Here is a 14,256-nt window from a genome sequence, read left to right on the forward strand (position 1 = left end):
TGATTTGCTCTCTGCATGGACCCGTTTTTCTTGCGTATTTAATCTTCTGTAGATATTTTCACTAGCGGATGCTCAGCTGAGACAGCAAATCCATGCTGGACCTAACGGGCCGCTCTTTTGTCTTCTGGTAGGGTGTTTGCCTGTTGGGTTTACTGTGCCGTCAAGGGGAAGCTCTGCAGGAATGGGTGCCTAATGCACAGTGCACAAAGCCACTCCTGTCCCGCTGTGCAAAGAGAGGGTCTCATCCTATGGGGATCCGGCGGTGGCCTTACACACCTGTGTTATCAATCTGTGGAAACTGAGGGCTTCTGTGTCAATGGCCAGGTCCTCAGCCTCATGGGGGGACACTGTCTCCCTCCAAGACATTTGTACCCATGGAAGTATGAAAACGTCCCCCACTCCCACAAGTTCTAACTGGAAGCTCATCCGTCTGTGGTGGGGTGTCAGGGCCTGCTGGCTCCAGGAGCCGCTCCAGCTAACGAGGCTGTAATTAAGGATGAGCTTCTCCCCAGCCCCTCCTCTCCTTAATGTGGCCTTTCAGAGGATGCTCCCAGCTTTCTGGCTGAAGAAATGTAGGCAACAAGAAGAGTGAGAAAGGTTTTTTTTTTTTTTTTTGGTCTGGTCACCTACTGGATGTGGAAGAGTCACAGATGCTGGGGAGGACAGGCTGGCGGGGAGATCAGCCACAGAAAGAGGAGGGAAGGTTCTCCTTGGAGGAGGGGGAGACCAGGAAGAGGACCGGAAGGGGCCTGGGCTCTGTGTGGGAAGGACAGGTGGGAGGCAGGCCTGGGCAGGAGGAAGGCATGTGCAGGACAAGGGTGGGCACTGCCCCTGCAGGGAAGGTGTAAGCCCTCAGGACAGTGGTGTCACCATCCCTACTGTAAGAAGGGGGTGGAGGCCATACTGCAGTACCATGAGGAGCCCTGGTCACTGGGCTGTGCTCCAGGTCCTGGGGGTGGACTTGCTTGGGTGTCTCCAGCCCCTTCCTCCCACGGCAGTCCAGGCACCTTTGCCCCGTGGTCATCCCACATGGGGCCAGGTGACAAGGGCGCCCACTGGGCCCTAGCAGGTCGGTCCCCAATGCCATAGCTGCCGTCCTGCTGGCTCTCTATGTTGGGAGCTCTGGCTCCTGTGGGGACACTGGGACTGCTGTCACGGCCTGGGGACGTTGCAGTCTCAGCCGCATGGCACACTGGGCATGCTGGGCCTCCACATGCACCAGCCTCAGGGCCGTACCTGTCCTGCTGTGACCAGCCCAGCTGCCTTCCCATGACAAACCGCAGGATCTCAGGGGACTCCCTGGCTCCCTGGTTGGGGTCCCACATCACTGTCCTGCTGCCCACCCTGCTGGGGGAGTCAGCACCTGCACCTGGACTGCCAGTCCTTCTGCCTGTCCCTTCTCTGGCTGGCATTCTGGAAAGGCTCTGGACATGAAGATGTGGCTTGTCCCCCAGGGACCCAGAGCCTGCCTGGAGGTGGGGATGACCAGCTTCTGTGGACACTGCCCATGTTGGGCTGCTTAGAGTAGCAAGGGACACACACCTGGAGGCCCAGGGAAGGTCACTTGTGACCCAGACCTGCTGCAGAGCGAGCTGCCCAGAGGGCGGTGTGCCTTGGCAGACTCTTCAGCCGGATCTTGGCTGGCAGCACCTGTCCTGTGGGGCATCTGGAGTGGGCGCCTGCTCTGGGTTCCCCCAGATGCGCTCCTGGAGGACACCTGGGTGGGGTAAGGAGTGGGATGCCCGGCTGCAGCCCTGAGTCAGATTCACCTAAGGGGAGTGAAACTCCAAGCCCTTGGCCCAGTCCTGACTTCTGGGGACAGGAGGTTGGGCTCCATGGGGCGTGGCCACTGCCCTCTTCCCTTTCCTGACCTAGCTCCAGCGTAGCCGCGGGACCTGGGGAGGCTACCTCACTTAAAACCTCAGAAACGACAAGAGCAAGCAGGTCTCCTAATGTCTTTATTGTTCCTTAGATAACCGGATAGTACAAAGTTTCCCTCTTTTTTACCTAAAAAGTGGACTTTCCATACACTGCCGCCCAGTGGATTTCCTTCCCACTGGGAACCGGAGTTTCCCAAGACAAGCCCTTTCCATCCGCCATCACATGATTCAGATAATTTAACAAGGAGAGAGTAATTCCTTTGATTATTATCAACATGAACTTGACTATGTCTCTATAAGGGTGAACACTGATTTTTTTTTTTCTTTTTAGAAACAAAAACCATCCACTTATCAATCCAAACTACAGCATTGCATTACAACATTCATGGCATCAACTGAACGCACGAAGTTACCACCTCAAGGAAATAACAGACAGACACTGCACAATATATCTACGGGGTACGCGGGTTCAAACGACGCGGGAACAGCAACTCCACTCTACGCCGACCACCACTGGAGGAAGTGCTAGACACGGTCCGTGAACTACTTGCAGTCTGGGCACAGTTAATCTAAGAGACAATGACACAGTCAAGAAACAGCAGCCGTGACGGGGTGGGAGACCGGCCGTGCCGAGCGCCACCCGGCGGGGGCTCTCGGAGAGACAGGACGGCCCCGTCCATCGGCGCTGACCATGACCTAAGGAGATGTCCATGCGATCCTAACAGTGGGTGTTCTCGGGTGAGAATGACCAACAGTCACTGCCTTGCTTCTTGAGTATGTTATTTGACCAGAGAGGGGTGGGGTGGGGAGGCCAGGGGCCTCAGGCTGCAGTTCCAGCTGCAAATACAGGGATTTCTTCCGAAATCTGTCGCCCGCCGGCTTGAGTGGGAGGGACGCGGGGGGTAGTGCCGTCCCTTGTCGTCAGGATCATTGCTGATGATTTTTTGAAGTCAGTTTGTCAGTATTCTCAGCATCGTTTTGGCAGCTGTTGCACGGAGCGCCCTCGGAGGGGAGGGCTCGGACCCTCGGCTTGCGGCAGAAGGGGCTACAACTCGTCCGAGCGGATGACGTGGAAGAGGGTGACGTTGTAGAGGGTCTGGTGCCCGTTGTTCCAGGCGTACAGTGCGCGGTCCTTGGGGTTGTAGTCCAGCATGGAGATGTGGGAGTACTTGTTCTGGAAGGGGATGTCGATGTACTCATAGGTCGAGGCGTTGGTCTGGTAGGCGTAGTGCACCTTGGTGCCCCCCGAGTAGCCGTTGGTGACGTAGAGGGTGCCGCAGATGATGAAGGCCTCGCCGGCGCTGCGCTTGGGGTAGCTGGTGTTCCAGGTCTGCAGGATCTGCAGGGACACGGGGTCCAGCTTGCTGATCACGATGTTGCCGGCGTTCTGGTTGGTGGCGTAGACGGCCCAGAGCCCGTTCTCGTCCACCATGAGGTCGATGTCCGAGTGGCCGCCCCAGGCGTAGTGGTACATGTTGTTGTAGCCGGCGTAGTCCAAGCTGCGCGTCTTGAGGATGGTCTCGGTCTTCAAGTCGAACCGGATGATGATGTGGCTCTGGAACTTGTTGAAGTAGATGGAGCCGTTGTAGACCACCTGCCCCGTGCCCGACCACGGGTGGGGCAGGCGGTGCGAGGTGAAGTTGTCCGTGTTCATGAAGTCCACCATGGACTTGTACTCACGGACAAAGCGGTTGTTGTGGTAACCGTCCATGTACCAGACCTGCGGAGAGAGCAGACCTGTGAGCGCTCCCTGAGGGGACATGGGGCTGCGGGGAGGCCGGCCCTCCCACGGGAACTTGCAGGGAAGAGCCAGGAAGGGTGTCACCTCCCTCCTCCAAGGCCACAGGACTTTTCCAGAGCAGGACTTGTCCAGGGTGAGGAGAGGACATGGGGCAGGCAGATGGGGGGCAGGGAGTCTGGGGCTGCCAGTCTCACTAGACAGGGCTACAGCCACCCTGTGCCATTCACCTCAGTGGGTGGCGCCGAAAACCCCACAGGCCAGCAGCCCAAGCCCTCTGCTTGGAACGAATCTGGCTATGGGGCAGGGGCCACGCCGAGGACCTGGCTGTGTCCACAGACTTGTGGAGAAAGGAGCTCCATCCCTCCAGCTGCCCCAAAGCCAGCGAGGCAGTGTGGAGGGCACACCCCCAGGTCCCGGGCAGGACAGATGCCCCAACTCCAGGTAGCACTGCAGAGGCCACAGTTCTCAAGGTCACGGGGAGGGCCCTGGCAGTGGGCCTCGTCACCCTGCCAGGCCGAATCATCCTGTCTGCCAGGCAGAACGTCATCAATGTGGCCTTTGGGATGCTGTGAGCGTCACTCAGCGTCACGCCTAATCAGGGAAAGGCTTCTGCAGAAGGCCCCAGGGGTCCAAACCAGACAGACCTGGGCGTGGCCCCAGTCAGGCCTGCGGGGAGAGACCTCTGAGTGCTTAGATGCCATGTGACCTGGAGCTGCCCGAGTCTGAACACACGCTTTAGTCATTTCCAACCGAGATGGGAGCAAGGAGAAGGCAGAGCACGTAGCAGGGGGATCTGGCAGGCCACCCTGCTCCGGCATCTGTCTGGCAGGACAGCTGCTCTATCCATCAGGGGCTCTGGAGCCGCTGGGAGATTAAGGACGCAGAGCTTTCAGACTTGGCATGACACATGCGTTAAAAATTAAAAAAAAAAAAAAACAACCCGTAACCTTGTTCCTGAGACGTCCATTCAGATGCTTGGAGGCAGATGTGCTTTTTGTTTTTAATGAGTTTTTTTTTTTTTCAACTGGGTCTCATTTGAGGCTGTCATTATCCCTGCCTCCTGCAGACCAGCCCTCCATGATGTGGGTCAGGGATTAGAGCTGGGAGGGGTGACGGAGGCAGCAGGCCATGATCAGAAACCCCCATCACATGGCAGAAGGCAGCCCGCAGCTGCCCCCAACCCCCTGCCTCCGCCTGGCCCTGGAGGGACCAAAGCCCCATGCTTCCTTCCAGCCTCGGCTTCCACGACCTCCCCCCGGCCTCCCACCTGCCTCTAAAGCAAGCCCTGCTCCCCATCTCGGCACCGAGGACACTTTTGATATGTCTGCACACCAGCCTCCTGCCCGAGTGGACCCTTGAGAGTGGGGACCCAAGGGCCAGGGTCTCCCTCCCGTGGCCGGAACCAGTGGCATCAGTATCCACGGACTGGATTTTCAAAAGGTTTTTCTTCCATGCACTGGACCCAGTACTTTCTGAACATACTGTTTGGGAGGGGAGGGAAAATCAGTACCAGGGCCACATGTCCCACCAGGGGCTGGGCCCGGGCTCGGCTCAGGCAGGCCGTCTTGGAGGTTCGCCAACATCTAAGATGTGAACGTGCCCCTTTCCACGGCTGGACCTGAGCCAGTGGGAAGCCTAGGCAGAAGAGAGCCACATGGTCAGGACCCCCAGGGCTCATGCCGAGGAGACCTTTGCACAGTGGGCAGTCCGAGTCCACTCGCATGACCCCCGGGCTGCTCGTGTCCGGTTCTACCCCAAGCCCGTCAAGGCTGGCTACTTTCGTCTCTGGGGAGGCAGCCCCAAAGACCGGGGAGGTGGGGCTCTCAAGCTTTCCAAAGGCCCATTTTCTTTCCTGTGGGCCTCTGGGTGCCCAGCTAAGGGCGGCAGGCAGGACGGGGTGGTGGGAGCTGCGCTGTGCGTCTCTACTCCGGGTTGCTACTGTGCAGACTCCAGCTCCTGCCTTCAGGCCTCACCCCAGCTCACTCACCAACACAACTGTGTGTGCCACCCTGGGACTGGGCACCAAGGTCAGGGAGGCCTGGACATGACTGGAGCGCCAGGAGCAGGGCCAACGGTGGAGACGGTGTGGGGTGTCTCAGGTTGGTGGGCATGTGGCTGGCATGAGGTAGGCACAGGCCAGGGGAGGCTGCTGGGCATCCTCCAGTGTACAGGACACCCCCACAACACAAATGACCAGATCCCAAATATCACGCTGGAAAGTCCAGCCCTACTGGACCCGCCATGAATGCCCTAGACCACGGGTCCCACTGGTCCCTGTTCCCCCAGAGGGCAAAGCCCAGGTCCCCACACCACACCCCGAGCCTGGCCTGTGCACCAAGTCAGCCATGCCCACTAACAGGCACGTCTCCACACCTTGGCATCTGGGGAAGGGCCTGGTTAGGGGTCTTCACCAGAATCCCCGTCTCCTCTAAAAGGCCCTAGGTACAACCTGGATGGGTGCAGGCTTGAGGGGGTGGCCCCAGAAGCTGCAGTCTGATCCGTGTGTTTATGGGCCGGAGCAGGCTCTGGGCTTCCACCGGAGACCCTAGCCCCAGGGCAGGCTGGTCGAGGGACAGGGCACCCTTGACCCTCGTGGCCCTCGAGGCATGAGGAAGGAGCCTGCATGTGCCCAGACGGCCCCAAGGAGAAGCGGCCCCCTGTAGGAAGACCCCACTGCTCCTGCGTGGCCAGGCTTTCCCCTCATGATGGGGGCTTGGATGTCACCCTGCTTCCTGTGTCCGAGGTTTGGAAGGGCAGAGGGGCCACCAGGCCACACCACCTGCTTGCAGAGAGGCCCTTCCCCAGCAGAAGAAGTCTGGATCCCACTCGGACCCTGAGGCGAGCTGCCTCGCCCTGGGGTTCCGCCTGCAGCCCCCAGACTGGCTCCCACAACCAGTGAGAATCTTCTAGAATTCCAGTCCACCCCACCACTGTCCTACATGAACCCTTCCTGATTCTGCAGCTCCAAACTCCCCAGCCCGGCCTGCGGTGTCTCCCTGCCACCACCGCACACCCTGGGTCCCCGCCAGGCTAGCACTGCGACCGCAGGCTCTGCGCCCAGTGAGAGGCCGCACCCTCCTGTCATCCCAGCCCAGACACACCTCCTCGGGAGGCACTTCTAAGTCCTGTCCCTATAAGCAAGTGGGTGTCAACCCCCTTACTGGATTAGAGAGTGGCCCCCAAAAGAGGTATCCACACCCTTGAGCCTGTGGATGCACCTTGTTTGGAGAAAAGGTCTTAGAGTTAATGGTCTCCAGATAAGGAGCTGGTCCTGGATCAGGGTGAGCCTGAAACGCAGTGACAAGGGTCCTCAAGAGACAGGAGACACAAAGGGAGATGCCACAGGGGTCTTCCTGCCTGTCAACCCCACTCTCAGTGGCCCTGGGGTCCCACACCCACCTGGCACAGCCCAGCGAGTGACAGTGGGTCTGTTGGGGAAGGCCCTGTGGAACCTGAGGGGTGATCCTTCCCGAGGCAGGTGCCATCCATGGGGCAAGGGTCTTTGTGTGGATGGCGGCTGGCACCTGGGCACCTGTACAGGCCCAACCGTGGCAGCATGAGCCCAGCCGCTGCTTCCTCTCTGTCTCAGTCCCGCGGCTCTAGAACAGGCCAACTGGGACCTGCCACCTCCACCTGTCCAGTAAAGCCCAGCTCTGCCTCCTAGCCCTGGAGTCCAGGGCTGGTTCTGATGAGCTAGAAAGGGCACCAGGGGCACACACAGCCGGAAGAAAGAGGGGTCAAGACACGAGTGGGCATGTGGCAGGAGGGGCCAGCTCACTCGAGGTCAGCCCAGGACTCCAGCCACAGACAGGTCAGGGCACCTCTACAGAATGGCACAGCAGGGACGGCTGGGGTGCTGAGGCCACCGCTTCCAGACCCCTAATTCACAGAGACCCAGAGAGGAGGAGGGTCTCTCTTGGGGTCACCTGCTCTGCTCCATGGACAGCGTGCCCACCACCGGCATCTTGCATGCAGTCCACCCATGGCCTCTCTAGGCTGTGACGGCCCTTGTCCCAACCTGGTTATGTCTACCACTTCCCGAGGCAGGTGCCACCCATGGGGGACAATGACTCTCCAATCACTCCTCCCAGACCTCGTCACCCACACGCCCTGCCCTCAGAGGGCAGCCTCTTTCAGGGCCTCGCCTCAGGCCCTCCCTCTCCCTGAGAGGGTGAGGATCCCAAAGGGCACAGGGTGGGTGAGGGCCCGCTGCCCTCCAGGATCCACCAGAGCTCCCTGAGGACACCCTCTGACATCACTGGCTGCTCTGTAACCTGTCCTCAGTATGGGCAGCACAGGCCAGCGCTGGTCCAATCCAGATCTGGAAGCAGGTGGAGCCTGGGACCTGGCCTCCTGGTGGACTGCCATGAGTCTGTCAATCAGCTGTCCCTCTCAATCAGCAGCAATGGACGACCCCCCACCCCAGGACCCCCTAAGCACAGCCTTTCCTTAATTCTGCAGTAGCTGAAAGGGTTGAAAGTACTCCCTGGAAATGACTTTGCTTTTAAAAAGTTTAGCTGTCACATTCTGTCTTTTGTCCCTGCCTGCCTCAGGGGCTAGATTTGAGTCCCAGCCCAATTCCCTCCCTACCCATGATATCCTTTGCCAGAAAAAAAAAAAAAAAAAAATCAAATGCTGGCTGGTGCACGTGAGCTCTGGAGCATCTGCAACCGCCCCGCTGCCAGAGTGAGGCTTCTCAGAAGCAAGCACCCGGCGCTGCTGCCCACAGGAGAAAAACTGGGTCTCCCCACGTCTCAAGTGCTCTCAGGCCCATATGGTCAGGCTCACTGAGAACACGGGCTTCCCTAACTGTCCTGACTATTTTCAGCTGCTTGCAGGAGGAAGGCCGCCCAGGGCAGAGCTGGGGAGGCGCCCCCGCCCTGCGGCGGATCCGCACCTCCTCCGCCCGCTCGCCGCTCACGGGCAGCGCACACGATGCTATTTCAAGGGCCTCTCTTAGGAACCTGGGCCCCAGTGTGCTCCTCCTTGGCTTGGCCAGCATGGGTCACGTGTCCTCTGGCTAGTCTGGCTAAAACAAGGGGCCCAGGACTAGGAACGGCTCTGAAGAGAGCCGTTAGTGGCGGGGTGCAGAGGAGGGTGGGAGCAGAGGGATCGGCAGCCCAAGAGCCCCCGACTCCTGCTGAGAAAAGATCAGGAGGGACCCCACGGGACACAGCTGCAGGCGCCACGCTGACCCCACGCGTCTGCATGAACTGGTGCATTCTGGGTGATTCCACCTCCTGTTCCCAGGACCCTTCCCAAGTGTCTGGAGGGCTTTGGCACCAAAGCCGAACTCTGCTGCTTGTACAATAACCATGGTTGGGCAATTATACCACCTGCTCTGGGCACAAGCCTTCTGGGTGTGGTGAGAGGGGACTGCTGGGCCTCTCTGATGCTGCTGACCGTTGGCCTGGAACTTCTTCGGAAGAAGCTGGCCAGGAAGAGGGAGGCTGGACGTGGGCTTTGGTGAGGTGGCCCATGGTCAGGGTGGGCTGTGAGCCTCAGAGTTGGGAACAGGACCCCTGGAGCTCATGTGGTCTCCTGGGGATAGGGGCACAGCCTGGTGGGGGACTCAAGTTCCGCCAGTTCTGGTGAAGCCTTCCTCCTGCAGTGCTGGCAAAGTGGGCCAGGCCTCTCCAGGGCCCAGGAAGCACAGGATGCTCACCGCTGGGAGATGCGGGAGAGCCCAGGGGCTCCGCACAGCGCTTGGCACACAGCTGGTGCTTAATAAATGGTCAGGAAGGACTGATGCGAAGGCCTACCAGCCAGCCTGACTCTAATGGTGGCTCAGCATGTCCCCTCCTGCCCTGGCCACAGCCCTGGCCGGGCCTCCAGGGCGGTGTGCATGGAGGCCAGCATGGATGGCTGTTTTGTTTTGGGGTGAGTTATTGGTCTCCTGCGTGTGTGTGATCAAAATTGGATGGAAGATTGGAAAAAATCAAAACAAAGCAAAACATTGCGAGTCCAGATCAATGGCAGGACCCACCAGGAGACGTGGCACTTAGCAGCCTGGGAACACGGCTCAGCAGGCCTGGAGCCCAGAGCAGCACCACTGCCACGCCCCCGGCCAGCCCAGCTCCCACCTCCTCGCCTCCTGTGCTGCCAACTCCCCTCCCCCCAAAATTCCGTCTGCCACCAGAGCCTCTTCTCCTGGAGGGCAATGCAGTCAAGAAGCGGAAAATAGGTATCTAATTATCTAAAGCACCCATGGGCCCCTCGACGGCTCTGAGAACCTACACCCTTGCTGCACTGTGCAAGCCAAGAGCCCATTTCCAGGAACTCTGGGTCCTTGGCACCTGGGGAGAGACCCATTTGACTGGCATGGGGCGCAGAGGCCAGAGGCCTGGGGCAGGGTCAGTGCTCCACATGTGGGCTCCTGCTCTGCAGCAGTGGGGGGCAGTGCCTGCTCGCGGCCCAGCGTGGCCTGTATGGGTTTGTGGGTGGGTTTCCTGCTCTGTGTGGGTGGGAGGACAGATGGGAGAGGGGAGGGCCCCTGGGGACAGATCAGTGCCTGCCAGGAACGTGTCCAGGGAAGCCGGGGATGGTCTCCTCCGAGGTTTCGGGCAGGGAGGGGGTAAGCACACGTGTCTCATCAACACAGGGAGAATCATACCTGGACGCAGGGGCAGGCAGGGGCTGGGGAGGTGCTCGGTGTGGCAGCAGTGCCCAGTGTCTCCTCTCTGCTTGTTGTGGAGTGCCCAGGACAGCCCCTGGCACACGAGACCTGCTTTCTAAGCACCTGCCACATGGTTGTTTCTATTCCTGGGTCATCATCACCTACCTCTGCAGTGGGAGGGGGTGGAGCATCTGCCCCCCCCCCAAGCCCCCTGCCCTCTGCCAGCCCCTTTCTTTGTCAGAGGGCGAGAGCCAAATGGTCCCCTCCCCAGATGCCCCCGGACCCTGGGAAGCTGGGGCTTTTGCTTTGCCCAGTGCAGCAAGGGTGTCAGTTCACCAAGTCTGGGCAGAGGCGTGTTCTCCAGGCAGGACGGGACTCAAAGAACAGTTCAGGGAACAGCTGACTCAAATTGTTAGGAACCTTCCAAGTCCTGACCATCAGAGTTCAGAAAACAGGACGAAAACAACCTTTCTCCTACAGACGCTGACCCCAGTGGAGTCCCAGGTGTGCAGCCCGCCAGGTCTCCAGAACTGCCCGCGGCACATACGGGAGGCTGAGTGTCCAGGCCACCCTGTGCTGAGGCGGCCACCTGGGTATGGGGCTCTTCCTGCTGCAAGCAGTTAGGCCAACAAACACAAGAGGCTGGAGGACCTGTCCACCCTCGTCCCCGGCCACTTCCCACCTTCAGCACAGGAGACCTCGTCTTGCTCGGCCTGTAGCTGGTAGACAGCTGAGACGAGAATGGCTTCCGCTACGCGGGTGCCAGGTCGAGCTTAGAGGCCCTCGGATCCCTAAGTCCCTTTCTCCGTCAGCCTGGAGCAGAACCCAGGTATTTCCAAGAGCATGTTGTCGACACGTCTGCCCACGCCACAGGGCGGGGGGCGGGGGGCGGACGCCAGGGCTGCAAGACTCACTCTGGCCTCAGTAATCAGGGCCGAGCCCCAGACGGTGAGCAGGGCTCAACGAGCTGCCCCTCTACCTCCAGAGGAGCGTCCTACAGGCCACAACTGCTGTGTCCAGGCTACAGCAAGGAGGGGCAGGTGGGCCGGCGTCCTCCACCCCCACAGTGCCCCTCACCTCCCAGTTCCCAAGGCTCAGCCCGCAACCCAGGCCCTGGGGCAGGCGGCATGGCCCTGATTCCCTCTCCTTCCCGAGGTTTGCCTGGGGGGAGACACCCAGGAAAAAAGAACCAGGGCCTCTTCCCAAAATCAAAAAGAAGAGGAGCTTCTGTCAGCCATGAAAGGAAAGGCAAATGAAGTACAAATGAGTGTCCTTAGAACAAGAAAGGCAGAGGCCGCCAGGGAAGAGCGGGCAGTTACAGACAGACTCAGCCCAGCCCAGCGGGGCCTGGAGAGAGCCCGGGGCCACTGCAGACTCCAGCATGCCATAGCACACGCCCTCGCCGGCCACTGGGATCTGTGACTCTGGGTTACCACAAGGACTTCAGCCGGGGACACGGGCCCCTGTAGGAGGAAGCCCCCCGGGGACCCTGGGCTGCGGGTGGCCTAGGAGGTGGGTGGGGCTGGGACTGAGGTGAGGGAGGGAGACCAGCTCCTGCAGGTCACAGGAGCACGCCTGTCCAGGAGGCCCCGTAACAATAAGGAGACACTTACCCTGTTATCGCCTTCCGGGGCCAGGGGGTCTGTCATCCAGGATCCAAACCTCGAGCCAGAGGTCTTGACGGTCACCGGGTCACTTATGCCCGTCAGCTTGCCGCAGGCTGGAACAGAGTGCACACAGATCAGGACACGAGGCGGAGGGAGCGCCTGGCCCACCGCAGCCCTGTCCCAGACTGCCCGGAAGGCCTGGTGGCTGCCTCCGCTTCCCCTCCAGGTCTAGAGGCCACCTCTTCCCTTAACCCAGCAAGGGAGGCCAGAACGGGCAGGCGGGAGCCAGGAGCAGCCACCCTCCTGGGCCTTACCCTCCTGGCCCAGCCACGCCCACCAGTCTGGGGATGGGAGGTCACAGCAGCAGCCCTGGGAGGGTTCAGCAAGACTGTTGTCTCTCCAGGAGAGCGCACAGCTGGGCCTCCTACAGCTCGGGGAAAGCAGGGACCTGGCGGACATGCCTCAGGCACCTACTTAGGCTCCAGGCAAGACACCGCACCCAGGCAGGAGCAGCAAGACCACCCTCCGCAGCCCAGGGCCTGTCACTGCAGGAGTGTCCACTCTGTGACCTGAGAACTAACAGGAAGGCGGGCGCCCTCCTGCTGGGAGTGGGTAGCCTCCCACCTCCCCTGAAGAGGAGCCCCAGGCAGGAGGGCTGGGCTGAGCACCAGGGTTTTCAAGATCCTGGAGGTGACCTGCAGCCCTCCCACTCACAGGTGGCCTCAGAGACTGTGAGGGACTTGCTCAGGCCTCCTGGCCATTCAGGCAAGGCTAAGGCGGGGGCCTGCATTCCTGATAGCCTGCTGACCTCCGCAGCCTGCTGACCTCCGCAGCCTGCTGACCTCCGCAGCCTGCTGACCTCCGCAGCCCCCTGGGCTTCAGCTCGTGGCTGACCACCAGGTGGAGCGGCTAGGAGAGCAGCACCAGGAGTGGCATTACTGTTTCCTTCCTGGGCCAGGGCCACCGCTGAGCTCAGCGTGCTTGCTTGGCTGGCACACAGACTCTGCTCTGACCAAGCCCACTCTGGGAGAGGGGACAGGGGTTGAGGCCAAGGGTGACCAGCATCTACAGAGATGAATACAAAACATGGCGAGTTCTTGGAAATCTCAGAGGAGATTCCTGAAGCCCACGAGCTGACCCCTCTGTTCAGAAACACCACCCTCCGTGCTGAAAGTCAGCCAGTCTGCAGCCAGGCCGCCACCACAGTACTGCAATCTCAGCCCACCTCGGGAGGGCAAAGTACTCCTGAGGTCCAAGGTGGTCGCCCCCCAGGGACATCCAACTAGGGCCTCCCTGGGCCCTCCCTTTCTCTCCAGGCCAGACCTGCCTGTGACCTCTGGAGCCTACACACCCCCCTCAGGGCCTCCCATCAGCATGTGTACACAGCAGACTGCAAAGTTCAGAGGAGATCCAGGCGCTTACGGAAGATTGTCAGAGACTTAGCCCAGGCCACAGGGAGCCGGCAATCCCTAAGGCGGAGAGGGCTCTTCTCACTCTGGCACAGTCTCGCCTCCCACCCTCTCAAACTTAAAGAATGCGTCCCCAGCCGAGGTGTACAGGACTGGAGGGAAGAGAGGGCCCAACCCCTGCCCAGAGAGCTGCAAGAGGGCCCAGCCTGGCCAGAGGGAGGCTTGGAGGACCCAAGCACCTCCAGCCCCAGCGCGGGTGCCTGGCCCAGGATGGAAAAAGTAATGCCACCCGTGGTCCTGCTCTCCTACCCGCTCCATGTGCACCTGTTCCCACTCCGGGGAAGGAGTCTGTGCCTCCCACGTCAACACAGACCCCACCACTGCAGGCTGCGCGGCCACCGCTGAGCTCAGCGTGCTTGCTTGGCTGGCACACGGACCCTGCTCTGACCAAGCCCACTCTGGGAGAGGGGACAGGGGTTGAGGCCAAGAGTGACAGGGGTGGGAATACAAAACAGGGCGAGTTCTTGGAAATCTCCGAGGAGATTCCTTTTCCAGGAGCCTGGCTGGCTTGTCACCTCAACTGTCTCTCGGGGACTTGGGAGGGGTCCGTGGAGGAGGTGGGCCTGAAGAAGTCACCCAGGCTGGACCCCAGCCCCACTCTCCAGCTCTTTCTTCCTGTAGATCTGGGGGCTGGGTCCTAGGCTGCAGCAACCTCTGAACTGGGTGGGAACCCGGAAAAGCCTACAAGGACCAACCCCTCCCACAGACCGCCTGGGGCCTCTCCCCGCCATCCTCCGGGTTGGTCAGAGAGCGTGGCCCCCCACTGCAAACGCAGACTGAGAACACGCAGACTTAAGCGCGGCAAGCCTCCTGTGTGGAACAATGCCACTAGTTCCCTGGAAGGAGAAGCCCACAGGGGTCACGGCAGGGACCTCAGAACTTACCGCATCTGCACTCCTGCCACCCTGGTCCCTCCACCTGAATGCCCGCCCACCCAGCTTCT

General features: G+C 60.4%; 1 protein-coding gene across 2 annotated transcripts in view; it reads right to left on the reverse strand.

Moving 5' to 3' along the window:
* Positions 1-1,940: 1,940 nt before the first annotated feature.
* The window catches only part of Olfm1 (olfactomedin 1), a 37,017-nt gene continuing 24,701 nt past the window's right edge, over positions 1,941-14,256 (reverse strand). For both annotated transcript variants that reach the window (XM_046465658.2, XM_046465656.2), the window contains exons 5-6: positions 11,851-11,957; positions 1,941-3,600 (exon numbers count right to left, since the gene is read on the reverse strand). In XM_046465658.2, the coding sequence (XP_046321614.1) occupies positions 2,926-3,600; positions 11,851-11,957 (782 nt within the window). In that variant the 3' untranslated portion in view covers positions 1,941-2,925. The remainder of the gene's footprint in view (positions 3,601-11,850; positions 11,958-14,256) is intronic.

This window comes from Marmota monax, unplaced genomic scaffold, assembly GCF_021218885.2.
Source record: "Marmota monax isolate L192 unplaced genomic scaffold, Marmota_monax_Labrador192_F-V1.1 WCK01_AAM20220418_F8-fsc00167, whole genome shotgun sequence".
Lineage (NCBI taxonomy): Eukaryota > Metazoa > Chordata > Mammalia > Rodentia > Sciuridae > Marmota > Marmota monax.